The 27796-nt window shown below is 47.8% G+C and overlaps 1 protein-coding gene across 1 annotated transcript in view; it reads left to right on the top strand.

Annotated features, from left to right (window-relative positions):
• Positions 1–27796, top strand: part of LOC138293701 (transcobalamin-1-like) — a 70148-nt gene that overhangs the window by 27540 nt on the left and 14812 nt on the right. Inside the window, exons 6-7 of the mRNA XM_069233024.1 lie at positions 12286–12472; positions 21888–22077. Of these exons, the coding sequence (XP_069089125.1) occupies positions 12286–12472; positions 21888–22077 (377 nt within the window). The remainder of the gene's footprint in view (positions 1–12285; positions 12473–21887; positions 22078–27796) is intronic.

The following is a 27796-nucleotide window of genomic DNA, read 5'->3' as shown; positions in this document are numbered from 1 at the left end:
GCACCAGTACAGGGGGAAAGGGCAGGAATGCACTGTATGATATACATGCGGTGCATTCCTGCCCTTTCTTGTCATGCAGTGCCAGTGACTTGCAGCGCTGCCCTACGCCAAAAACCCCGTAAATAAGGGCCCCTGCCTCAGGGCAGTAACTCTAAAAATGGAGCATCCTGAACATTCATCCTCCCAAAGCTCTCTTCATCTCTTTGCCTAGCCTGGCTCAGGCGCCTCGATCATTGGCCACAGAACTTGGCCACTGCTGTTGTCCAGGCAGCAATGCAGCAGATGTGGAAAGATCTCTCCAAAGAACTCTCTCTGTCGTGTTCACCCCAATGTCATTGGAGGGGTCACACCCAGTAGTCCCCCTTCGCCTGAAAAGCACATGAGGCCTTTTCAGAGAGAAGGAGAACGGGCAGGAGTCTCGCATTCCTCCTCCAGTGATTTATGCTCTGTTAGGCGGGGAGTGTTGGGAGTCAGACAGGTTGTCAGAGAAGCGCTTATCTGCAGGTGATCATAAAGCGGACCCCTACCTGGTACCGCCAGACCACGGGCACACCCCGTGATTGGGATTCCACAATTATAGTTATTTATTACTCAGTAGTTGTCTACAAAACAAATGCACCAGGATGGTCATGGTTAGTGCAAACAACACAGAGGATAATATGCGTATTAGGTTGCGGGTTAGCAAGGCCCCAATCATATTTCATCGCACATCCCTGGGCTGCTCATCCCTTCCCTACCCACTGTGTCTCCAATACATTTGGCCACTCATCAATGGCTGCTTTAATTGAGCAAGGGCCTGATTTAGAGTTTGGCGAAGGGGTTACTCCATCACAATGGAGGCAGATATCCCAGCCGCCGAAATATAAATCCCATAAGATGTAATGGAATTTATATTTCAGTGGATGGGATACCTGTCACCATTGTGACGTAGTAACCCCTCCGCCAAACTCTAAATGAGGCCCTACGTTTTATTATGCCAAGCCCTGTATAGTAACGCAAGCTGTCATTGGTCCAGCTGTCAGTATTCATCTCTTCATCACCTCCAATCAGTAGCCGGTGCATGTCTTTAAGCCAGCCCCTGCAGCAATGCCTGATGTATCTTTATTGCTAGTGGTGGAACAAAGAGGCATTGTTCTCCTCAGTTCCTGCTTTGTTACAAGTAAGTGCAAACAGCACCACCTTTACAAAGCCATACACAAGTTATGAATGCTACTTTGTCTTCCTTTCATCCAAGGCACACCTCCGTAAGGCCGTCTTTTCTTGCAGTCATCGTTGGCAAGGTGGCATGTCTTCCTTCTCTGCCTTGTTAATTTTAAGTGTCAGAAACAAATTGAGTTTATAAAGTGAAAATATGGTGCTTGATCAGACACTTGTTAGCATCACTATTTGAACGGTCTGCCTCCCCACGCCCCAAGTGTATGCACACATTATCTAATGTTAAATGCAGATATGTTTTCATGCCATGAAGCCTCACTTGCCTGTAACATACCCTGCCACATATGACATCCAGACCCACTACCATTCATGCATGCATCGTCAACTCACCTGTATTCACTCTCAATGATCTCTCCCAGTCCACTTCCAGTTAAATGGCCACTGCTTGCTTAAGTCATTTCACCTGTATTGAGTCCAAAAAGCTCTCCCAATCCACCATTACTCATGTGTTTCTTGTTCTAACCAAACTACGGGCCTATTTACGAGCTCTGTGGCGCGGGGCAGCAGGTGACCTTGCTGCGCTGCCCTGCACCACGGGGGAAAGGGCAGGAATGTGCAGTATCTACAGGATACAACACATTCCTGTCCTCTCCCCCTGTGCTGGCGCACAGTCCGCTGACTAGCGCTGATGCAGCCACCCTTGCACCATGGCTGCATCACAGACACCTTCCTGCACAAAAAGACTCCATGGAGGCTTTTTCTTCTATTTATGTGTGCTTAAGAATGCAGCACACATAGAAAGAGGAAAAAAACGAGGAGAAATAAAAAATGCATCAAAACCCCTGGGTGGTGTGTGGGAAAACCCATGGAATGGCTCCTTGACGCTGTGTAAGGCAATGTAGAGACTTGTGTTGCGTTACTCCATATCTACAAGGCCATAGAAAGCCCTGCAAAGTGCCTTTGCGTGGTCTTGCAGATATGGGCCTGTACTATGCGCGTACGGTGCGTCACAAAACGTGACACACCAGCGGCACACAGGACTTGTAAATAAGCCCCCACAGCTTTGCTAAGTCCAATGTAGTCCTTGCAATTCTCCACCAGGCAGGTCTATAATGTTCATCACTACTCAACTGTGATGTTTAACTATTTTCGCACAGTGAACGAATTGTTCACATTAACAACACTACCTTCACTGCACAATGGATGGGAATGATTTGTGTATTAGACCGCAAGAGAAAATCCCTCTGGTGCACACTGTAGTGAGTAGAGTCAGAACCTGTATCAAGTGATCTGTAGGGTGATGGAGTGGAAATGCTCAGGTGGGCTGTCCTCAAGGTTAAGCTTTTACACCAGAAATAAGAAGATTTTCCCCTACCACTCTACCCAAGGCCATTCATCTAGTTTCCCTTGCAACACAGTAGCACTCCCTTTGTGTGGTTTTGATTGGACTTCACTGTTGGGTGGTGGGTGTAAGAGTCTGTTTATGATCTCAGTAGCACCATCTGAGATCTCCAGGATCAATTGACTGAATCCAGAGCTGCAGAGGAAACTAGGAGAAGGAGCAGACAGATAACAACATCTCAGATAAATTATCATCTGTTGATCGATGTATAATTGCTATGTCAGTTAATAAAGTTCTGTGTCCAAAGAACAGAGGCTGATCTAGTAAGAACACTGCCAATCCAGATCAGTGTAAATATAATACCACTTTTCTACACATGGCTAAAACAATTTAGTGCCAGAATAATGTTTGGTAATATAGCTTTCTCCCAGCATGTGCTAAGTCCTTCGTCATTTCTTGTGCGTGCCTTATCTTAATTGGCATACTGTCCTGACATATAAATACAATTTGAAGATTATTTTTCCTCAACTACAGCATGTGGTAAATGTACCCAATTGAAGACACATTACAAATAGGCCCCTCCTGTTGTTCAAGACAAGATGCTCAGCCTGAGAAATGGGGCACCTAGTTCTACTGTGTATTCAAAGACTGGGTACCTAGTTCTAATGTGTTTTTAAAGACGGGGAACCTAGTTCTTCTGTGTATTCAGGCATCAGGCACATAGTTCTACTGTGCATTTAGAGAAGAGGCTACTAGTTCCACTGTGTATTCAGAGATGGGACACCTAGTTCTATTGTGTGTTCAGAGACAGAGCACCTAGTTCTACTGTGTATTCAAAGGTGAGGTACCTGGTTCTTCTGTGTGTTCACAGTCAGGGCACCTAGTTTTACTGTGTATTCCATTGGAGTAGGAATGGACTCCCACCACTTCTGCTTTGGCAGGAGAGAATGGACGAGACATCGTTTAAGGGATGAAAGCAGAGTACAACCCTCAAGGGGCAGGCTGCTAAGAGTATTCATATCACGGGAGCCCTAAAAGTATACCCAACCATTTTAGATATCTGCCACAGTGCTCCTGAGCATTCTTGCCAGCCTCTAGGAGCTATAGTTTCTACATTGGTACTACATCAGAGAGTTCACAAAATTGATAATGAAGTTATCTGGAATGAACTCCCCCATCTGGAATCGTTGGTACATTTACCCATCCCTCTCTTTCAATGATGGGAGTATGGTGGCTGCTTTGTGCATGTCTCTATCAGACTCCTCCTAGAGAGGACCTGTCTTCAAGAAACAGTTATTAAAAGGACTCAAGACTGGAAAAACCTATGATTCAAAAAAGGTTAAATATTTAGAGATAAAGTTATTCCCACAGTTTACCCTTGCTTTATTGAATTTCTTCCCACAAATGTTACTCGCACTGGGCAGAACTCAAAATCCATGACAAGCTTTCATAATGTTTCATTTAAAAAAAAATATATATATTCTTTTTTTAAAGTGTAGCATAAAGGTGGCTTGGCGGGGGCGTGGCCTGACCGCCGGGCAAGATGGCCGTCACTTTGTGAGACTCTGCCTGGTCCGGGGCCGTTTATCCGACTATTATCATATCCGACGGTGCTGGCGCGCGTGAGCCTGGCGCGCTCTGCTCAGAGAAGCCCCTGGGCTGCCTTCGGCGGCTCAGGAGCAGCAGAGCGGTCGGAGCAGCGGTGAAGGAACGCGGGCGGGCCTGCTGACGGGGGCGCTCGTGCAGATAGAACGTGGTGCGAGCGGACGAGCGTGGAGGCCCGCGGCGGCTTCTGAGGAGTGTGGCCGTGCGTGGAGCTACGCAAGGTGCATAGCGTGTGGGTGGACTTGAGGCCCGCGACTGCTCCCGGAGGTATGTGATCGGGCGCGAGTGTGCGCCTGGGGGCCATTAGGCGACGTGGTCGCGTCGCGGCCCTGCAATAAGCTTGGCCTTGGTGGCGCTAACGCGGAGGAGGCTCTGACGGGCCCTGAAGCTACCTCTGGGCCCGGCGGCTTAAACGGGCGAGGAGGAGGCCCGTAAGGAGACAAGCCGTCGAGGCAAAGCCTCGAGGGGGCCCTCGAGGTTCGTAGCTTCATTTACTTGGTATCTGGGAAAACGGACTGATCATTCGGGCGGGCCCCTCGGGCCGCTAACTCAGGGATACGAAGTGAGGCCCGGCGGAGGGCGGTGAAGGCTGTGACTGCGGTGGCCCAAGGAGGGTGTACGAGTGGCGACTACCCGGATGAGCAGTGCGGGCTGATTGGGCCTGTGAGGATAAGCTGATGTTCTGAGATCCCGTTACTTGACGAGCCCAGCTGCTGAAGTAGGAGCCCGCGGTGAGCTCTGCGTTAACTGGAGAGGTTGCTGGGGTCTGGGCCTCCCTTTGCTTGGCTCTACTTACCTGGACCTGGTCGGAGGTGTTGAAGCAGGGTGGAACTATGGGTAAGGCTGATCAACGTCAGGCCAAACTTACCTTCGAAGGTGGGGAAAAAAAGAACGCTGCTGCTAGCTCCCAGCGCTGTGAGGAGCCGAATGGAGAGGATAGCCCTGAGGCATCGGTGAAGTCCATGTTTTTGGAACTTAAGGCCAGCCTGGCGGGCATTGACATCAAACTGGATCATGTCACCGAACAGCTTGACCGCATTAGGGCGCGCGTAGACGATCACGACACCAGGCTTGAGGCCTTGGAGTCACGTACATCTGAGATAGAGGATGCACGCCGGGGTGATAGGGAACAGATCGCACGTATGGACCGAATCCTTGAGGTCATACGTAACAAGAACGAGGACTTGGAATCAAGATCACGCCGCAATAACATTCGAATTGTGGGACTGCCGGAGGCGACCGATATGGGGCGAATGGAAGACTTTATTGAACAGATGTTCTCTGAGTTGTTCGCCGGTGAGCTCTCTCGGATGTTGGTGGTTGAGAGAGCTCACAGATCTTTGGGACCCCGACCCCCTCCGGGGACTCCCCCACGTCCAATTATTGCACGTCTATTAAATTACCGTGATCGTGACGCTGTACTCCGTCTGGCAAGGGAGAGACGTCCGTTACTTTATAAGAACTCCGAAATAAATTTCTTCCCAGACTATACACTTGGTGTGCAGTCCCAGAGACGTGCCTTTCTGCCGGTTAAACGACTGCTATCTCAGGCAGGAGTGAGCTTTGCCCTGTTATATCCTGCCAAGCTGAGGGTGCGACATGAGGGTAAGATGCACTATTTCACGGACTTGAAACAAGCGACCAAGTTTGCTCGACAGCTGCCGAGGGAGCGGGACACCACAGAGCGCCGTGGCCGTGACGGCGCTGCCCTAAGTGACAATGACTAATATGCTCCGATCGACCTGACACCCATTGTTGGAACTGCTGGGGCGCGCCGGCTGCTCCTTGCCTGGTCCCAGCTGCTAAGTGACTAGTGATTGGCCCATGGGCCCTCTCTCCCGATGCCATCTGGGTGGAGAGATACTAGGCCGGTCATAGCCCCTGGGATGAGTTCTGTTATTCACTGTTCTTGTTTTCGAGGAGGGTTTTGGGGCCAAGATGGGTGGGTAATTAGTTGGGTCCGATTGGGGGGCCTGAGTGGGTGGGGGGTTTCTCACATGTTAGTGGGGTATTGTCCCTTCATTTATGTATGAATGTTCTATTTGTTTCCTTGCAAACTTTATGGCAGGTGGGGATTGGCCTTTGCATGCAAAACTGGCTGACTGTGGATGGGGCCGAGAGGTGAGGAAGTATCTGGGATCAGATGTTTGACTTGGAATGTACGAGGGCTTAATGATAGTAGGAAAGCTCGACTTGTGGCTGCATATGTTAAGAGACATGCAATTGATGTATGTATGCTTCAGGAGACACACTTAGTGGAGTCCACAACACACAGACTAAAATCTGGGTGGGTAGGTGAGATGCATTGCTCAACATACTCGGGTTACTCCCGTGGAGTCGCAGTCCTTATTCTCAAGGGTCTGCAGTGGCGAACGAAAAAAGTTCTGGTAGATCCCAATGGCAGATACGTACTGATGAGTGGTGTGTTACTGGACAAGCCGTGCCGCCTAGTCGCTGTGTATGGGCCGAATGTTGATGATCCAGGTTTCTTCATGGAGCTGTGGCGCCTGGTGGAGTCGTTGGGGCCGGGTGCGGTGCTTTGGGGGGGAGATTTTAATGTCGTACTTGATGCCAAGCTGGAAAGGGAGAGTAAGGCCAGGATGCAACATGTTGCGGCGGCTAGGGCCTTGGAGGCCGTGATGCATGATGGTGCGCTAGTTGACTTGTGGCGGCAGCGGAATGGAGTGGCGAGAGAGGGTACATGTCTGAATTATGTGCATGGTAGCTGGTCTCGTATTGACCGCTGGCTGGGTTCCAGAGACATGCTGGCCTGGACTAGAGCGGTTGAACATCTTCCTCGTACGCTGTCAGATAACTCGCCGGTGTGTCTGGAACTGGAGATACCGACTGAACTAGGTAGATCTATTATGTGGCGGCTGCCTAGGGGGGCGCTTCGCGATGCAGCCTTCCGTGAGGAACTGCGGGAGGCGATTAAAATGTACTTTGCAGAGAATCAGGGATCGGTGGAGTCCCCAGGAACCCTTTGGGAGGCATTTAAAGTTGTTATCAGAGGGGTTTGTATCTCGAAACAACACGGTATAGTTAAAACACTGAGACGAGAGATGGCTGAAATTGAGTCACGGCTTGCTGAGCTGGAAAGACGACTGGAATCTAACTGGTCTAATGAAGTCCTTGCGGAGATCCGCCAAGACATATCGCTGGATGAGGAGGTTTCTCTTAGGGAAATTTGCTTCCTCAGGAGGGAGGCTCGCGCACGTCAGTATGGGGAGGGTGAAAGGGCTGGACGTACATTGGCAGCTTTACTTCGTAAACCTTGAGCCAATGACTATGTCTCTGAGGTCATGGATGGAGGGGGTGAGAGTGTGTCGGGATCGGGGGGAATTATGCAGGTGTTCACTGAGTTTTACGCTGGGCTCTATGCAGCTCCGACGGGAGCTGGTGTGACTGATGCACAGATGCCCTTTGAGGATATTGCGTTAATATGGTTTGATGAGGTGCATAGGAAATACTTAGATGAACCATTCACAGTGGAGAAGGTGACTGCGGCCATACGCGGCTTACCTGGAGAGAAGTCACCTGGACTGGATGGCCTAACCTCTGCGTTTTATAAAGAGTATGTGGATATATTAGCCCCTCGACTATTGGAGGTCTATGCAGAAGCCCTGGAGACTGGGTCGCTCCCGACCTCGCTCCGGGAGGCACTGATAGTGACAATCCTGAAGCCTGGAAAGGATCCGACCCAATGCGACTCGTACTGCCCGCTTTCCATGATAAATATTGACAACAAAATCCTAGCGAAGATGATTTCGGCGAGGCTACAGCCTCTTCTCCCCAGTTTGGTGCTCCCGGATCAGTCGGGTTTTGTCCCGGGAAGGTCTACGGGCCACAATTTGCGCACCTTTTTCGCAGTAGCGGGAACACTGGTAGAAGATGACAATGCGGCAGCTGTTTTCCTGGACGCAGCTAAAGCATTTGATTCCTTGACATGGGACTATATGTTCGCTCTGTTGGGCCGGGTGGGAATTAGTGCGCGCTTCCTCCGCTGGATTAGATTGCTGTATACATTGCCCACTGCTAGATTGCGCCTTAATGGGAATGTATCTGCCCCGTTCCCTGTTGCGCGCGGCACACGCCAGGGTTGCCCGCTATCCCCTCTCCTTTTTGCTGCGGCAATGGAGCCCCTGCCGGCCCGGCCCGGCTCCGACATAATTATAACGACAGAGGATTGCAATTCCGGCAGCGACCAATATTGATATCTCTGTATGCAGATGATATTGCATTATATGTAAGGAATCCCGACCAGAATCTGGATGCACTACTTGATGAGATCGTGCGTTTTGGTACCTTTTCAGGTATTAATATTAATTGGTCTAAATCAGTGGTGCTGCCTTTGACCCCCAGGGTGCCGCGGTATGACTCTCGATACCCTCTGGTGTGGGCGGATGGACCGGTGCGGTATTTGAGTATACAGCTGAGTTGTGATGTGGAGGAGTTGTGGCTGGCTAACTATGGCACTGCTCTGACGTGGCTGGAGGGGAAGGTAGAGTCCTGGCGATCCCTCCCGCTGTCATTGATAGGACGTATAGCTATTGGAAAGATGGTAGTTCTACCGAAATTTTTGTACCTATTTGTGAATCTCCCTCTCCCGCTTCCGAGAAGTTACCTGAGGCGTCTGCGCTCAGCACTGATCTGCCTGGTATGGGCGGGCCGACGCGTGCGTATTTCATGGGAGAGGCTGACGTTGCCATTTGAACTAGGTGGGCTCGCTGCACCGGATATGGAGCTGTATTATCTATGTGCTCAGGCGTATTACTGGCTGAATCCTATCCGTTATCTGCCGCTCTGTGTGGCCGGACGACCTGGCGAGAACGTTCGGAGGACGTGTACCGTCCCGGGTGCGGGGGATTGACACGGTGGCATGTACGATGCGGGCGTGGGGTATGTTGATGCGGCGGTCCGGGGTTTCGGTCCCGTTCGCTCCTTCCTTACCGGTAATGGCGATAGCTGACGAGCAGTTGTATCGTGACGGTGGAGTACGTGGGTTTCTCCGAGATGCTGGCCTAACTGAATTGAGAGATTGGATGATGGATGATCGCTTGCTTGATGTATCTGAGATACTGGCTGGTCGCGAGTGCACAGTGCTTCAGCGTATGTATGTGATCCGAGTTCGTTCTTTTTTGCGGAACCGCTTGTGGAGTTCGGATGAGGCCCCGGTGGAGTTCCGCTCTTTGGAGTCCCTCTGCTGCGCGCGGTCTCATAATAGGCTGGTCACCAAATTATATAACTGTATGCAGGAACAGAGGAATAATCTCCGGGAGCCGTCTAGACTAGCGTGGGAGGCGGATCTGGAAGAACTCATCTCGGAGGCTCTGTGGCGTACCTGCTGTGCGCATATGAGAGCGTTGACGCCAAATTACAGGTTTAGATTGCTGCATTTAAAATTTTTGCACAGACTATACTATACCCCAGTGCGGATGCACTCCTTGGGGTTGCGCGAAGATGCGCGCTGTCCGCGCTGCCGGGCGCCAGAGGCTAGTTTTTTACATTTGGCGTGGGAATGTGCGGATGTTTACGCCTTCTGGGTGGCAGTTTTCAATGTAATCTCTGAAATGGTCGAACTAGAAATTCCTGCCACTCCTAGAATCGCGCTGCTTGGGTGCGTGGAGGACATCAGGGCAACACACAGACGCTTAGTGGGCCTACTATTGCTGTTAGCCAAGCGTAGAGTGGCCATGTGCTGGGGCGGGACGAGAGCGCCGCGCCGCTCTGAATGGCTAAAAGATGCTGCTTTTTGTCATGATCAGCTTATAGTCTTCTGGAGCCTGATGCCTGAAGGGTCTAGACCCAAAGATATTTGGACCCCACTGAATAATTTCTTAGCGGCCCAAGACGAGTGAGTGATATAACCAAAGAAGCCCGGACAAATTACTGACCCCTCTGTACGCTGGCATCTATGTCAGGAAGGTGAATGGCTGTTGTTGTCTGGTTGTATTCCCCACCTGCCACTTTTGTTTATATCTGTTGATATCCCTTATCCAACTGTATGTTATCACTACTGCATCTCTGGCAGAAATTGCCCCGTGGTAATTCCGTACAGATCTTGTCCCCAATTAATGGATGGGAAATTTAGAAGAACAAACTGGATTGTAATGATCAATGTGTACCTGTCTGATTTCTCCTGTATGGAATGTATGTTAATACTGCAGTGGGCGGCTATTGCTCTTTAGATATGCTGCTCTGCAGGGACTGTTGTTCTATTTTTATATATTTGATATGATAAAATCAATAAAAAAAAGTGTAGCATAAAGGTTTAATTGTTTTTACTTTTTGTAAATTGTTTCTGACATTTTATTAACTTCCTATAGGTTTCCTCTTGGGTCAAGTCTTGTAAAGTTAGTAATATATAAAAAAAATAATCAAATGACTTACTGCAACCACCATTACTGATTATAATATAACACAATATGGTATGATATAGCATGGCAATAGAAATATAAAAAAAGCAAACATATTTGTCAATGCCGCCAGCAAACCCTGTACACCAGGGGTGCAGTTTCATTGCTGCATGTTTATCTTCATGCTCTCATACAGTGGGTCCCAACCTGTGGTCCGGGAACCCGTCGGTGTCCAGCTAGGCTCCTTAGGGACAGGCTGCTTAGAAAATTGAATAATATTAACAGATTAATAAGTGTGTATGAAGTAGCTAAGGGCCAGATGTAGCAAAGGGTTTTACCCATTCTGTGTCTATGGGAAAATGTGTTCGTACATATGGCCCTAAATGTATAATTACATTTTTTAAGACAGACTGTAAATGTCACGGGATTAGAAATTTTGAGGCTAAAAATGTAATTAGTGTCCTCAGATTGATTCATGGGAGCAGCGCAGGTGTCTCAATCAGAATATAGTACCAAGGATATGTGGCTTCATTTGGATTCAGAAGAGCTCCAACCTTCCTATTAAATTTGTTATTTTATTTCTATTTGTTTGCAAATTAAATAAAATGTTCTTTCATTTGTGTATGTGTTTGATGAATGCTTGTTTCTGTATTTCTGTGTATTGTTTTGTGGTTCAAATCATTTAGGTCGGGGTCTGTTTAGGTCGGTTTCCCTGGCTTGCAGTAGTGACTCAGTGGGGTCCCTAAATTCCAATAATGATTCAGTGGGGGTCCCCGGGTATCAGTAATGATAAAGTGGGGGTCCACGGAAGTCAAAAGGTTGGGAACCACAGCTCTAACATAATATACCAATACAGAACAATCTAGTATAAGAACACACAATACTATAACAGAAAGTAACTAACACTGTGGCATAACTTATATCAATGCAAAATAACATGCCGGAATGACATAAAGACATATCATCACAGCATATCATACTGCACAATAACAGCATGACAAGGTACCACTATATGAAAACATAAACCATATTAAAAAAAGATTTGTATATCATCTTGTATTAAAACAGAACAATTTACAGCATGACAGTCTGTAGCATAAAATAACAAAACAACGCAGCATGTCATATTATAACACACCATTAACACATGCAGTAATGGTGCACTGCAACAGCATGGCATGCTACAACATAACAATTTGATATATTGCATGACAATGTACAACAACAATATAGCATCCTATACCATGAAAACATAACATGCAGTAAAATATCAATAACACCCTAAAACGTACCCTATCACTATAGTCAACTAATATATATTATACTATAAAAACATAACAACATGACAAAAACATGTAATATGACACAGAATTGCATTATATTTTATATAACATAATGTATTCATGAAACAGACTAAGCATAATGTAAGATTATATAAAGTAATAAAACTTAATATACCCTGGGGTATGATTACAACATAACACATCACGAAGAGAAATGGTTAACTAAAGCGTGATAATTATAACAAAATACAATATTATCTGAGAACATACAAACATAACATGTCACCGGGTAACATAAAAGAAATGTAACATAAAATCATATAACAAAACATGTTCCAAATGAATATACAATAATGTAGCAGACGAATATAACGTACTCTATAAAAAGCATATGTTATAACAACATAGGATGACACTACGCATACTATAGAATAACATACCACAGCAAAGTAACACAGCACAACACAGCGTGGTGGGGCCTACATGACTAAGGGCCATCATGGTGCTTCCTCACCTCACCAGATTCCCTTTTCCCTCCACACAGGCCCTGTTTGTGTCCGAGCAGCACTGCAACTCCTCCCAATGGGACTGTAACAAGACTCTGGCAGCTGCCTTGAGAGCCATCCCTGAGGGCAAGTTCAATAACCCAATGGCTGCTTCCCAGATCACCCCCTCCCTGGAGGGCCGCACATACCTGAATGCCAAAGGACTCAATTGTTCTGCAGATCAAGGTAAGTAGTTGCCACATTAGAGGCAGGCTGTGCTTTAAACTGTAAAACGTATGCAGGGAAGGTGATAGGTGAGGTGGCCAAAAGGCAGTGCTTAATTTGAGCCGGTGGTAACAGGTGGGGGCCCTGGTACTTATTTTTGAGGGCCGGCACTTATTTTTCTGCATTAGGCAATTACTGCAAGCAAAAGACACATATAGGTAAGACAGAGCAAAGAAAGAGGGAAAAGCGTCACAAAGGGAGAAGGAAGAAAGCTGCAAGAGTGAGCTGAAGGGGCAGGGAGTGGCTGTAAATGGATTAAAGAGACTCACAATGGCTTCAGGATTACGCTGCTTCAGCATTCAGCCTTCGCACATTTAAATGCAGCAGTCGTGTGTTTCAGAAGAGAGCTTTGAGCACCGGCATTTTTTTATTTACAAATTAACCACTGCCTCAAGGGGATTGAGACCAGGGCTAGGGCTAAATGAAGACTATTGCAGGCAGCAGCCATTTAAGGTAGTGCTGCTTTAAACAGCCACTATAAATGTCTCACTTGTGAAATGTTTGGTTCAATTGAAACTGTTGGCCTCACTTGTAGATTGTTGATCTCTCTTATGAATTACTCACCCCATGGGTAATGGCTGATCTGGTGATGAATTTAACCACTGGCAGTGGTGGCCCTTAATTCAAGCAGGAGGGGAACTGGTGGGCCACACATGCACACATATAAACTCACCCATCTAGATGCACACGCACTCACAGCCATGCATACATAAATGTGCACTCATACGTCCACCATTCACCCACACTGACAGAAGTACACACCCTTTCACAGCACACACACACACAAATACATATACATTCATACATACAGACATGTATGCACACACCAAACATGAAAAAGAAACACTTGTCAGCTGCAGCGGTGATTGTGGACGGCGGGAGGGAAGCCTCCCCGGTTCCTCGAAGACTGGGACTGCCGCCTCCTCTCATTGGGTCAGAGGAGGTGTCAGTTCCTCACTTGTCACAGAGGGGGATGAAGTCAGTGAGAGTTGCTGACCTCACACCAGTCTGAGACAAGATGTCGCTGATGAGCACCAGCCCTACGCACTTCAGGGTTAAAACTGAAGTGATCAGGTCCAAAGCCATCAAGGACGGTCCCCCTCATCATGAGGGGAATGACCACCAACTTATTTGCTGGGCTCAGTAGGTCATGTCCACAGGGCTGTAAAATGTTCAACCTGCCAAAATTGAAGGCATCTAGGCACCTACACATTTAGCGTATGTATAGCGCCCAGCTGCCTGACCTTAACCTAGGAGTGTCTGTCAGGCTGACCTTTGCTCAGCCTGACAGACATTCTTCATGTCTGCAGAAAGTTGGGATGGCGGGGCCCCTCCATCCTTAAGGACGGGCCCTGCCAGACCACTGGCCTAATGTGTGACTGGTTTGCTTTCCTTGTGCTCTGCCTATCGCACCTGAGCTTTTCTGGTCGCCTCTACCTTTGGTGTGCGAACTGTGCTCTGCCAATCTTGCGTGTGCTCTGTTGCTCACCCTTGAGCTCTGCTGTTGCATCTGAGTTCTGGTGGTCTTACCTGTGCTTTGTTGGCCTCACTGGGGCTCTGGTGGTGGTACCTGACCTCTGCTGGTTACACATCTGTTCAGTTGGCCTCACTTCTGCTCTGCCAGTTGCACCTTGGCTCTGCTGATTCTGTGTGCAGTTTGCAAATGTACTCCCTGGGCTTCTTTGTACTCTGCTGGTCTTGCCTAACCTCTGCCGATGTTACCTATAGACTACTGGCCTCATCTGTGCTCTGTCTGTCTTATCTGTGCTCTGCTGGTCTCACCTGTGCTCTGCTGGTCTCACCTGTGCTCTGCTGGTCCCACCTGTGCTCTGCTGGTCTCACCTGTGCTCTGCTGGTCCCACCTGTGCTCTGCTGGTCTCACCTGTGCTCTGCTGGTCTCACCTGTGCTCTGCTGGTCCCACCTGTGCTCTGCTGGTCTCACCTGTGCTCTGCTGGTCTCACCTGTGCTCTGCTGGTCTCACCTGTGCTCTGCTGGTCCCACCTGTGCTCTGCTGGTCTCACCTGTGCTCCGCTGGTCTCACCTGTGCTCTGCTGGTCTCACCTGTGCTCTGCTGGTCTCACCTGTGCTCTGCTGGTCTCACCTGTGCTCTGCTGGTCTCACTTGTGCTCTGCTGGTCTGCCGCTAATGGACTTGGTAGTGTTGCTCATGCTCTGCTGGTTACAACTGTGATCTGTCAACCACGCCTCAAGCTTACTGGTCCCCTTGTGCCCTGCCGATCTCACCTGTATGCTGCTGGTCTCACCTAGTTTCTTCTAGTCTCACCTGTGCAGGACTCACTAGTGCTCTGCTGGTCACACCTGGGCCATCTACTGATCATGCATCCATCTTAGTGGTCTCACCGAGGCTCTGCTGGTCTCACCGAGGCTCTTCTAGACTCAGCTCTGCAGGACTCACTAGTGCTCTGCTGGTCTAGCCTGTGTTCTTCTAGTAGTTCCAGGTACCCCCTTTCTTCTGTTGGTCTCACCTTTGCTCTTCTGGCCTCACATGTGGTCTGTATGGCTCGCCTGCATTTTGCTGGTTTCAAAGATGCGCTGCTGGCTCGATGTGTGCTCTGCTGATCTCCCCTGGTCTGAGCTGGTTGCACCTGAGATCTGATGATCTCACCTGAGCTCTGTTGACTTCACCTGTTATATAATGCCTTCACCTGCATTTTGCTAGCTTCACCTGTGCTGTCTTGGTCACTGGTCACACATGGGGTAAGTGTCACCTGTATTCTTCAGGTTGCACCTGTGAACTGCTGGTCTCATCTGTGCTCTGCTGGTCTCACCTGTGCTCTGCTAGTCTCACCTGTGCTCTGCTGGTCCCACCTGTGCTCTGCTGGTCTCACCTGTGCTCTGCTGGTCCCACCTGTGCTCTGCTGGTCTCACCTGTGCTCTGCTGGTCTCACCTGTGCTCTGCTGGTCCCACCTGTGCTCTGCTGGTCTCACCTGTGCTCTGCTGGTCTCACCTGTGCTCTGCTGGTCTGCCGCTAATGGAGTTGGTAGTGTTGCTCATGCTCTGCTGGGTACAACTGTGATCTGTCAACCACGCCTCAAGCTTACTGGTCCCCTTGTGCCCTGCCGATCTCACCTGTATGCTGCTGGTCTCACCTAGTTTCTTCTAGTCTCGCCTGTGCAGGACTCACTAGTGCTCTGCTGGTCACACCTGGGCCATCTACTGATCATGCATCCATCTTAGTGGTCTCACCTATGCACTGCTGGTCTCACCTAGTTTCTTCTAGTCTCAGCTCTGCAGGACTCACTAGTGCTCTGCTGGTCTAGCCTGTGTTCTTCTAGTAGTTCCAGGTACCCCCTTTCTTCTGTTGGTCTCACCTTTGCTCTTCTGGCCTCACATGTGGTCTGTATGGCTCGCCTGCATTTTGCTGGTTTCAAAGATGCGCTGCTGGCTCGATGTGTGCTCTGCTGCTCTCCCCTGGTCTGAGCTGGTTGCACCTGAGATCTGATGATCTCACCTGAGCTCTGTTGACTTCACCTGTCATATAATGCCTTCACCTGCATTTTGCTAGCTTCACCTGTGCTGTCTTGGTCACTGGTCACATATGGGGTAAGTGTCACCTGTATTCTTCAGGTTGCACCTGTGAACTGCTGGTCTCATCTGTGCTCTGCTGGTCTCACCTGTGCTCTGCTGGTCTCATCTGTGCTCTGCTGGTCTCACCTGTGCTCTGCTGGTCTCACCTGTGCTCTGCTGGTCTCATCTGTGCTCTGCTGGTCTCACCTGTGCTCTGCTGGTCTCACCTGTGCTCTGCTGGTCACACCTGTGCTCTGCTGGTCTCACCTGTGCTCTGCTGGTCTCACCTGTGCTCTGCTGGTCTCACCTGTGCTCTGCTGGTCTCATCTGTGCTCTGCTGGTCTCACCTGTGCTCTGCTGGTCCCACCTGTGCTCTGCTGGTCTCACCTGTGCTCTGCTGGTCTCACCTGTGCTCTGCTGGTCTCACCTGTGCTCTGCTGGTCACACCTGTGCTCTGCTGGTCTCACCTGTGCTCTGCATGTCTGCCGCTTCTGGACTTAATGGTGTCACCTGTGCTCTTCTGGTCACACCTGTGGCATCTACTGATCATGCTCATGATCATCTTAGTGATCTCCCTGGTGCTCTGCTGGTCTCACCGAGGCTCTTCTAGACTCACCTGTGCAGGACTCATTTATGCTCTTTTGGTCTAACCTGTTTTATTTCTGGTAATACCAGGTAGCATCTACTGAGCCTTCTTCTGGCTTCACTTGTGGTCTCAGTTTGTCACCTACACTTGGTGGTCTTACAGGTGCTTTGCTGGACTGCTCTGTTGGTCCCTGTATGTGTCCTGCTGGTCTCACCTGAGCTCCGCTGGCCTCACCTGTGCTCTGTTGGCCTCATCGGAGATGTGCTAATCTCACCTGTGCTCTACTGATCTTTCCTGTACTCTGCTGATCTCACACATGCTCTGCTGGTTCCACGTGTACTCTGCTGATCTCACACATGTTCTGCTGGTTCCACGTGTTCTCTGCTGATCTCACACATGCTCTGCTGGTTCCACGTGTACTCTGCTGATCTCACACATGCTCTGCTGGTTCCACGTGTACTCTGCTGATCTCACACATGCTCTGCTGGTTCCACGTGTACTCTGCTGATCTCACACATGCTCTGCTGGTTCCACGTGTACTCTGCTGATCTCACACATGCTCTGCTGGTTCCACGTGTTCTCTGCTGATCTCACACATGCTCTGCTGGTTCCACTTGTTCTCTGCTGATCTCACACATGCTCTGCTGGTTCCACGTGTACTCTGCTGATCTCACACATGCTCTGCTGGTTCCACGTGTTCTCTGTTGATCTCACACATGCTCTGCTGGTTCCACGTGTACTCTGCTGATCTCACACATGCTCTGCTGGTTCCACGTGTACTCTGCTGATCTCACACATGCTCTGCTGGTCCACGTGTTCTCTGCTGATCTCACACATGCTCTGTTGGTTCCACGTGTACTCTGCTGATCTCACACATGCTCTGTTGGTTCCACGTGTACTCTGCTGATCTCACACATGCTCTGCTGGTTCCACGTGTACTCTGCTGATCTCACACATGCTCTGCTGGTTCCACGTGTACTCTGCTGATCTCACACATGCTCTGCTGGTTCCACGTGTACTCTGCTGATCTCACACATGCTCTGTTGGTTCCACGTGTACTCTGCTGATCTCGCACATGCTCTGCTGGTTCCACGTGTTCTCTGCTGATCTCACACATGCTCTGCTGGTTCCACATGTTCTCTGCTGATCTCACACATGCCCTGCTGGTTCCACGTGTACTCTGCTCATCTCACACATGCTCTGTTGGTTCCACGTGTACTCTGCTGATCTCGCACATGCTCTGCTGGTTCCACGTGTTCTCTGCTGATCTCACACGTGCTCTGCTGGTTCCACATGTTCTCTACTGATCTCACACATGCTCTGTTGGTCCCACGTGTACTCTGCTCATCTCACACATGCTCTGTTGGTTCCACGTGTTCTCTGCTGATCTCACACATGCTCTGTTGGTTCCACGTGTACTCTGCTGATCTCGCACATGCTCTGCTGGTTCCACGTGTTCTCTGCTGATCTCACACATGCTCTGCTGGTTCCACATGTTCTCTGCTGATCTCACACATGCTCTGTTGGTTCCTCGTGTACTCTGCTGATCTCGCACATGCTCTGCTGGTTCCACGTGTTCTCTGCTGATCTCACACATGCTCTGCTGGTTCCACATGTTCTCTGCTGATCTCACACATGCTCTGTTGGTTCCACGTGTTCTCTGCTGATCTCACACATGCTCTGCTGGTTCCACGTGTACTCTGCTGATCTCACACATGCTCTGCTGGTTCCACGTGTACTCTGCTGATCTCACACATGCTCTGTTGGTTCCACGTGTACTCTGCTGATCTCACACATGCTCTGCTGGTTCCACGTGTACTCTGCTGATCTCACACATGCTCTGTTGGTTCCACGTGTACTCTGCTGATCTCACACATGCTCTGTTGGTTCCACGTGTACTCTGCTGATCTCACACATGCTCTGCTGGTTCCACGTGTACTCTGCTGATCTCACACATGCTCTGCTGGTTCCACATGTTCTCTGCTGATCTCACACATGCTCTGTTGGTTCCACGTGTACTCTGCTCATCTCTCAAAAGCTCTGCTGGTTCCACATGTTCTCTGCTGATCTCACACATGCTCTGTTGGTTCCACGTGTACTCTGCTGATCTCACACATGCTCTGCTGGTTCCACGTGTACTCTGCTGATCTCACACATGCTCTGCTGGTTCCACGTGTACTCTGCTGATCTCACACATGCTCTGCTGGTTCCACGTGTACTCTGCTGATCTCACACATGCTCTGCTGGTTCCACGTGTTCTCTGCTGATCTCACACATGCTCTGATGGTTCCACGTGTACTCTGCTCATCTCTCAAAAGCTCTACTGACCTCCTCTGTACTCTGCTGGTCTCACACAAGTTGTCCTGACCTCCTCTGTATTCTGCTGGTCTCACACAAGTTCTCCTGACCTCCTCTGTACTCTGCTGGTCTCACACATGTTCTGTTAATTTCACAAGGACTCTGCTAATCTTTCCTACACTCTGGTGATCTCACACGTGCTCTGTTGGTTTCACGTGTACTCGGCTGATCTCAACTGTGCTCTACCCGCCACCTCTCTGCTCTGCGAGTCTCACACATATTCTGTTGGTTACACGTGTAGTCATTTGGTTCCACATGTGATCTACTTGTCTATCTATGCTTGTTCTTCTCACATGGCCGAACTCCTGAAAAAACTTAAATTCGGTCTGGGCCCAGACAGTTTTTCTTTTCTTGGTATTAGAGGTCCTCTGAAGGCCGCAGTCCCTGCCTCTGCCCGAGAGAGGGTTATCCTTGTGTCTGAGAACCTTGGGGAGGATGGGAGGGAGAAGTGAAGTCAGGACACCCAGGGCCAATGTGAGAAATTAGATCATTGTTTGAAATGGATAAGTACTCACCTCAAGAAATATTCTCAATCCTTGACAGGGCAAACCACTAAAGTCACTAATTAAACCTGAGCTCAACCTCCTGATAGCTATGGCACAGAGTATACATTCTTAACTTAGAGCAAAAAATTCAAAAATGAATATAAAAATGAAGAAACGTTTAATAAAGATAAAAATGACAAAAATCCAATAGTGGAAACCGGAGATATGAATTTGTAAAGTCTTAACTAGACGTAGCGCCAAGAAGCACTAAGTGCCAATGAAAATCAAGGTTCACTGTAGAAGAGGACCTAGGCACAATTTGGCGCTGACTGCAGTAGAACAGGGGTTGGATACACTAACCAGGGTCGTCCGGGTCAAAGACTTTACTTTCTGACTTTAGAACTTTACGTTTCAATGCACCACAGGAATACACTTCTAAAGCCTCCAGGGCCTCAAGGGAAGCACTTAGGGGCATATTTAATAAAAGTGGCGCTGCACACATTGCAGCACCACTTTTCTTGCACCCCTTATCACCCCCCTACTCCACCATGTGTGCGCCGTATTTAAAATATGGCCACCATGGCGGTAGTTAGGGGACTAGCGTCATAATTCTTGATGCTAGTCTGGAGCTTTGCAGGATTTGACAAACTTTGGAGTGCACATCAAATGTATATGTAAACCCAGCAGACCTATCAGGCAGGATGTGACATTCAAGCAGGACTTTGCACTCTAATGTCAAACAAGATGCAAAGAGCCCCGCCCCAGAGGTCACTCTAAATCAGTCCTAGTCCCTTTTCCTCACCTGGCCCTCCCCCCTCTATTATCCTGCCCGCCGACCAGACAACACACCCAGTGGGATAGGCACTGCCCCCAGAGCTGACTTTGAATAACCACTAGGGAAGGTTTGCCCGTTATCATAGCCACACCCCTGGGTGGGCACAGGAAGCGCTGCACGGGTGAAGAAAGGTTCTGCCATGTTGGTTTAGGTGGAGGGGACACTGTTGGATAGTTTGCATTAAAACACACAGGACGTGCTGCAAACGTAGAGAGGGTCACCCCTGGAACCTTTTACCCCATTGGTTAGGAAATGGCCAGGAGCTTCTCCCACCCTAAGGCTGGCACCAGACATAAATGTGGCAACCCCAGTACCCTCAGAACCCTGCTGGACCTGTGGGAGATACAAGATGGACTGCACCTGTGCAGTGGCCTGTGAGGAGTAACCTATGGGCAAGGCCTACTTCTGTATGTACCAAGGAGCAAGAAGTTTACTACAAGGATCAATTGTCTGACATCCTTTTAAGCTACAGGGACACAAAATCTGCAAAAAGCTAGTTTTCCTGAAGAGACCAGCTGACCAGGTTCCACTAGACCTGCCCTGGACACTTCAGTTGGTGTAGATTAGAGAGAATCCTGACACCCAAGTGCTATTTCTGAGGTACTGGAACCCTTGACTGGTGTTAGAGTGTATTCCTCCTGCCCAAACTGCAAAGGCTGGGACTTAGAAACTTTTTGTCAACTTTTCTTCTGAAGAACCACTGGGAGACCAGGACCAACATCAAGCGGAAGCCATAGTTGTCGAATCTCTGGTCGGATATAACTTTCTAGTTTGTTCCACCAAAAGAGATCTGACTTTCAGAAACATTTGTATGTCTGAATGTGTAGGGCTTCACCTAGCGCGACCCTGAGCCAAGTCCAATTGATGTGGATATCTTCCTGGGCATAGATGCTGGACTTAGTCAACTCAGAGCTTTCCTACCTCCACTGACAACACGCACCAGGTCCTCGCTCGTCAGAAAATCACAGATATGGAACCCTGACTTGGATTGAGCTTGCATCATGTCCTGCCAACAACTCATCAATGACCACCTTTTCTATGCCCTCTTTGAGCTTATCGGGCCTTTATATCGAATCTGCACTCCATTACAGTACGCCTCTAACCTTACGCTTGTGCGTGGTTGGCGCTTTATGCTTTTTGGAATTAAAATTTATTTCAAAGTTTAAAAATGCAAATCTCCCATTCATCGTATTGGATTTGTTTTTCATTTTTGTGTCAGTTTATCAATTAAATTATGCTATATTTTTATAACTTTGAGGGGGATTTTGTATTGTGTTTCTTTCAACTTTTTAACTGTTTTGTAAATTCTAAATGCTTTATTTCCTGAAGTTAATCCTGTCTGCTCTGTGCCATTGCTACCAGTGGTTGAGCTCAGGTTTAAATTACAGAAACTTTTACTGGACCTACCAGAATAGTGATATTATTACTTGAGATGGAGTCCGCCCACCCAACAAATAATCCACTTTCTCAGAATAGTGACATAAATATTTAGAGCAAGGTTTATGCCTGTTAAAGGGGTTATTTTGACAGGTTGAATTTGCAGTTTAAACCTGATTGCTTTTCCTCTCCTTCTGTCCTGACAGACAATCTGCCAATAATTTCCACTCCGGCCCCTCCACCCATTTCCAACCTAAGTGAGATCACCGTCGGCTACAGGATCATTGATGGCTTGAACAACACCTTTGACATTTCCATCAGCGTCACAGTGACCAACGGGAGCACCTTCCTGGACGTCATGAAGAAGGCACAGGGAGTTGACCCCCAAAACTTCAGGTGGGTGGGGAGTTCTGTTCTGCTCAGAGAGATTTTGGTCACAGATTGTCAGGTGGGAGGCAGTGGTTGAGCAGAGGTACCAGCACTGTGAAAATGGGGAAAACTGCAGCAGAGTTTTTCAGGGTGACAGTAGTGGTCCTGGAGGTGGCAGTAATTAGAGTTCTGCCGTAAATTTGTGGATGTCCCATTGCTCTGCTGGAGGTGGGGAAATGCAGAGAGTCCTACGACAGAGCCTCAGTATGCTCCACCACCAGAAACCTCTTCTCTGTGGCTGGACCTCCACATGGCTGCCGCCATGACAGCATCAAAAGGGCCGCCATGTTAAAGTCAGGCTTTGTAGCACTGGTTATTTTTGTTTGCCACCACCATAGCAGGCACAGCAGTTGGAAAAACAAACAATTACCTCCATACACTGAAAGAACACTCTCAGAATGTCAAGAGCATTTCTATTTTATTTTACAGGAATCCCCAATTTGTGGATTTAATATTGTAAAAAAAATAGCTGATTGGGCCTCTATGACATGGGGGCCAGGCCAGCATTACATTTTCACAGAAAGTCCTGTCAGTGTGTTGGCCTGAACACTTTTGAATGTTGATAAGGCAGGAACCTGTAACACTGGCTGGTGAGCTGCTATGCATCTGGAGGAGCCGGGACCTAGACAGTGGCGTAACCAAACTGGAGGCCCCCCCGCAAAGAACATGGAGGCCCCCTCACCGGACTCACTCAGGTCAGGTGCTGTGCTGAGGGGGGGCCCTCTTGTACTGTGGGGCCTGCAGGGCCTTTGTTACACATTGGGTCTAGGCTGCTGTTTGACTTGGATTTAGAAGCTCCACCTGCCAAAGTATAGAGGAGACCCTCAGTTGCAATTAATTCCCACTCAATTCGATCTCTGGAGAGTATTTCTGATGTGCTCACAGTGGTAGACCAGCTGTTTTCACAATGGAGCAAGTCACAGTTATTTCTTGGCTATTTCATATTTCCAACAGGACCACCAGTTCCTGTGTCAGTCCTTGTTTTGTGAAGACAGTTCACTTATTCCTAGAACTGATGTATTAACTTCTGGCAACAAGTGATTTGATGCAGCAGTACTGCTGATTTCTGCAGATGATTTATTCTGCTCACCTGCTGAATTCTCTTTCAGACATCACTGTTTCTCGGACAAGTTCCCTGATTTCTGCATCATTGTTATACAACTGTGACTTTGCTGTTAATTTTGGGGAAAAACATACAAAGTTATGCATAGTTCTTGCAGAGCACTGCTGGCTACTTACTGATTTTTGTGCTGCTGTCACTGAGCTCGGTTGCAGGCCTGCTGAATCATCTGACATTGTTGGTGATAGCTAGGACATGCTCAGTGATTCCTCTTAAAGGATCACAGATCCCTGTAGCATGCTGAGCGATGCTGTAGCATGTTTATTCCTGCAGTTATCTGTTGGATGCTCACTGATTCCTCTTAAAGGCTCACACAACTGTGTAGCATACTGAGAGATTGTATAGCACAGTTATTCCTGTAGTTAACTGTCAGATGCTCACTGATTCCTTTGACTCACTGATTCCTGCAGCATGCTGAGTGATTCTCTAACACACTTATTTCTGCAGTTATCTGTTGGATGCTCACTGATTCCTCTGATTCACTGATTCCTGTAGCATGCTGAGTGATTCTCTAGCACTCTGATTCCTGCAGTTATCTGTCTGATGCTCACTGATTCCTCTGACTCGCTGATTCCTGCAGCATGCTGAGTGGTTCTCTAACATACTTGTTCCTGCAGTTATCTCTCGGATGCTCACTGATTCATCAGACTCACTGATTCCTATAGCATGTTGGGTGATTCTGTAACACACTTATTCCTGCAGGTATCTGTTGGATGCTCACTGATTCCTCAGACTCACTGATTTCTGTAGCATTTTGGGTGATTCTGTAACACACCTATTCCTGCAGTTATCTCTCGGATGCTCACTGATTCATCAGACTCACTGATTCCTATAGCATGTTGGGTGATTCTGTAACACACTTATTCCTGCAGTTATCTGTTGGATGCTCACTGATTCCTCAGACTCACTGATTTCTGTAGCATGCTGAGTGATTCTATAATACACTTATTCCTGCAGTCATCTGTCAGATGCTCACTGATTCCTCTTAGAGGTTCACTGATGCCTGAAGCATGCTGAGAGATTCTGTAACACACTTATTCCTGCAGCATTTCTACTGTTATCTGTTGGATGCTCACTGATTCCTGAGACTCACTAATTTCTGTAGCATGCTGAGTGATTCCTCTAAGATGCTTATTACTCAGCATTCGTACTGTTATCTGTCGGATGCTCACTGGTTCCTCAGATTCACTGACTCCTGTAGCATGCTGGGTGATTCTGTAACACACTTACCCCTGCAGTTATCTGTTGAGTGCTCATGAGTCCTCTTAAAGGTTCACTGATACCTGTAGCAAGCTGAGTGATTCACCTAACACACTTATTCCTGCTGTGTTCCTACAATTATCTGTCAGATGCTTACTGATTCCTCTGACTCACTGATTCCTGTAGCATGCTGAGTGATTCTCTAGCACTCTGATTCCTGCAGTTATCTGTCTGATGCTCACTGATTCCGCTGATTCCTGCAGCATGCTGAGTGATTCTCTAACATACTTGTTCCTGCAGTTATCTCTCGGATGCTCACTGATTCATCAGACTCACTGATTCCTATAGCATGTTGGGTGATTCTGTAACACACTTATTCCTGCAGTTATCTGTTGGATGCTCACTGATTCCTCAGACTCACTGATTTCTGTAGCATGCTGAGTGATTCTATAATACACTTATTCCTGCAGTTATCTGTCAGATGCTCACTGATTCCTCTTAGAGGTTCACTGATGCCTGAAGCATGCTGAGAGATTCTGTAACACACTTATTCCTGCAGCATTTCTACTGTTATCTGTTGGATGCTCACTGATTCCTGAGACTCACTAATTTCTGTAGCATGCTGAGTGATTCCTCTAGGATGCTTATTACTCAGCATTCCTACTGTTATCTGTCGGATGCTCACTGGTTCCTCAGATTCACTGACTCCTGTAGCATGCTGGGTGATTCTGTAACACACTTACCCCTGCAGTTATCTGTTGGGTGCTCATGAGTCTTCTTAAAGGTTCACTGATACCTGTAGCAAGCTGAGTGATTCACCTAGCACACTTATTCCTGCTGTGTTCCTACAATTATCCGTCAGATGCTCACTGATTCCTCTGACTCACTGATTCCTGTAGCATGCTGAGTGATTCACATAACACACTTACTCCTGCAGCCTTCCTACAATTATCTGTCAGATGCTTACTGATTTCTCTTAAAGGTTCACTGTGTCCCATAGGATGCTGAGTGATTCCCCTCACACACTTATTCCTGCAGTTATCGGTCGGATGCTCACTGATTCCTGTGAGATGTCTACAGATTACTGAGAGACGCTCACTAATCTCTCTGCCATGCTAATAACTCATGTGTCATGTCTTCTGCCTCACCCAGCAATATTTGCTAAATTCTATAACATTCTGTTGGATGCTCACTGATTCCTCTTAAAGGTTCACTGATTCTTGTAGCATGCTGAGTGATGCTCTAACACACTTATTTCTGCAGTTATCTGTTGGATGCTCACTGATTTCTCAAACTCACTGATTTCTGTGGCATTGTGAGTGATTCTCTAATACACTTATTCCTGCAGTTTATCTGTCAGATCTCACTGATTCCTCTTAAAGGTTCACTGATTCCTGTAGCATGCTGAGTGATTCACCTAACACACTTATTCCTGCAGTTATCTGTCAGATGCTCACTGATTCCTCTGAGTCACTGATTCCTGTAGCATGCTGGGTGATTCCTCTATCACACTTATTCCTGCAGTTATCTGTCGGAGGCTCAGTGATTCCTCGGACTCACTAACGCCCTTAGCATGCTGAGTGATTCACCTGACACACTTATTCCTGCAGTTATCTGTTGGATGTTTACTGATACCTTGAACTCCCTGATTCGTGTAGCATGCTGAGTGATTCTGTAACACACTGATTCCTTCTGTTATCTGTCAGATGATCACTGATTCCTCTTAAAGGTTCACTGATTGCTGTAGCATGCCGAGTGATTGACCTAACACACTTATTCCTTCAGCGTTGCTACTAATATCTGTCAGATGCTTACTGATTCCTCAGACTCATTGATTCCTGTAGCATTCTGAGTGATTCGTGCTGTGGTCCTACAACTATCTGTCAGATGCTCACTGATTCCTCTGACTCACTGATTCCTGTAGCATTCTATGTGATTCCTCTAAAACACTTATTCCTGCAGAGTTCCTACTGTTATCTGGCGGATGCTCACTTTATTACTCTGACTCACTGATTCCTGTAGCATGCTGAGTGGTTCACCTAACACACTTATTCTTGCAGTTATCTGTTGTATGCTCACTGATTTCTCGGACTCATTGATTCATGTAGCATGCTGAGTGATTCCTCTAACACACTTATTCCTGCAGTTATCAGTTGGATGCTCACTGATTCCTGTTAGATGTTTACAGATTCCTGCAAGATGCTCACTAATCTCTCTGCCATGCTAATTGCTCATGTGTCATGCCTTCTGCCTCACCCAGCAATATTTGCTTAACTCTGTAACACTGAGTTTTGTGCCACACATTTTTATATTCATCTGGCTTGTTTAGTAACTTTTGTCACACTGTTTCCTAGGATACGGTTAGTGATTCCAGTGACATTACTTGCTAATTCTTGGTGCATGTTCACTGATTCATGTGACATGTTCCCTGGCTCCCATGTCCTGCTTTATGACTCACGTGACAAGCTTAGTCATCCGTGTCACATGATTGGAGATTCCTGTACGTGGCATGCTTTTTATTCTCTCCTGTATGCATACTTGTTACTGTAATATGACCACTGTTTTTTGTGGTTTGATGTCTAATTCATCTACTATGTGCAAGGATTTCTACTTAGTATTCCTGACACACACTTTCTGATGTCTGTAAGCTGGCTGTTCACTCCACAGGCACCTTTACGAATTCTACTTGTGTGATTATTTCTGTGACATTGTAAGAAATTATTTATTGGTTGAGGAGGTAGAAACCCAACTCAGGCAACAACCACAATTCTTGTCCGTGTGAACCACAAAAGTCACTAAGCTAACTTGTGTTTCACTGTGGTAGATTGGCACAGAAGCAGTCAGGCTTAACTTAGAAGCACTGTGTAAAGTATTGATGCGGTATACAAACAGTACTAAAGTGACAACACATCACAAGAAATATCTCAATCCAATTTAGAAAAATAGAGAATTGTTTAATAAATTAAATGACACCAAAACAAATTAAATCCAGTCAGCAGTTTTTAGTGAAATTTAGTGCCTAAAAGATCAAAGTGCCAACCACAGGTATCTGGTTGCGCGAGTCCAGGGCAAAGTCAAAAGGTAAGGCCGACCGTAATGGAGCGCGGCTCGGATATAGGAGGTGGATTGGGCCCTGTCGCAGCTTACCTTCAGACTTAGAAAAAATCAGCAGAAAAGTACATAAGAAGCTGGAGTTCAGTGGGGCAAGGCAGCAGGCTGTATCCGAGGAGGAGTTGTCAGTGCCGGAGAGCCACTGGAAGAAATCTCAGTGAAGATGTTAATGACGGCACAAAAAGCTCAAAGCAGGAGAAGCTGGATTTCCAGGCCAAGTAGGTTGTCGCCATTGATGGGGAGCCAGTCGCCGTA

Source organism: Pleurodeles waltl, chromosome 4_2, assembly GCF_031143425.1.
Source record: "Pleurodeles waltl isolate 20211129_DDA chromosome 4_2, aPleWal1.hap1.20221129, whole genome shotgun sequence".
In the NCBI taxonomy this organism is placed as follows: Eukaryota; Metazoa; Chordata; class Amphibia; order Caudata; family Salamandridae; genus Pleurodeles; species Pleurodeles waltl.
This window is presented reverse-complemented; position numbering and strand designations above follow the sequence as displayed.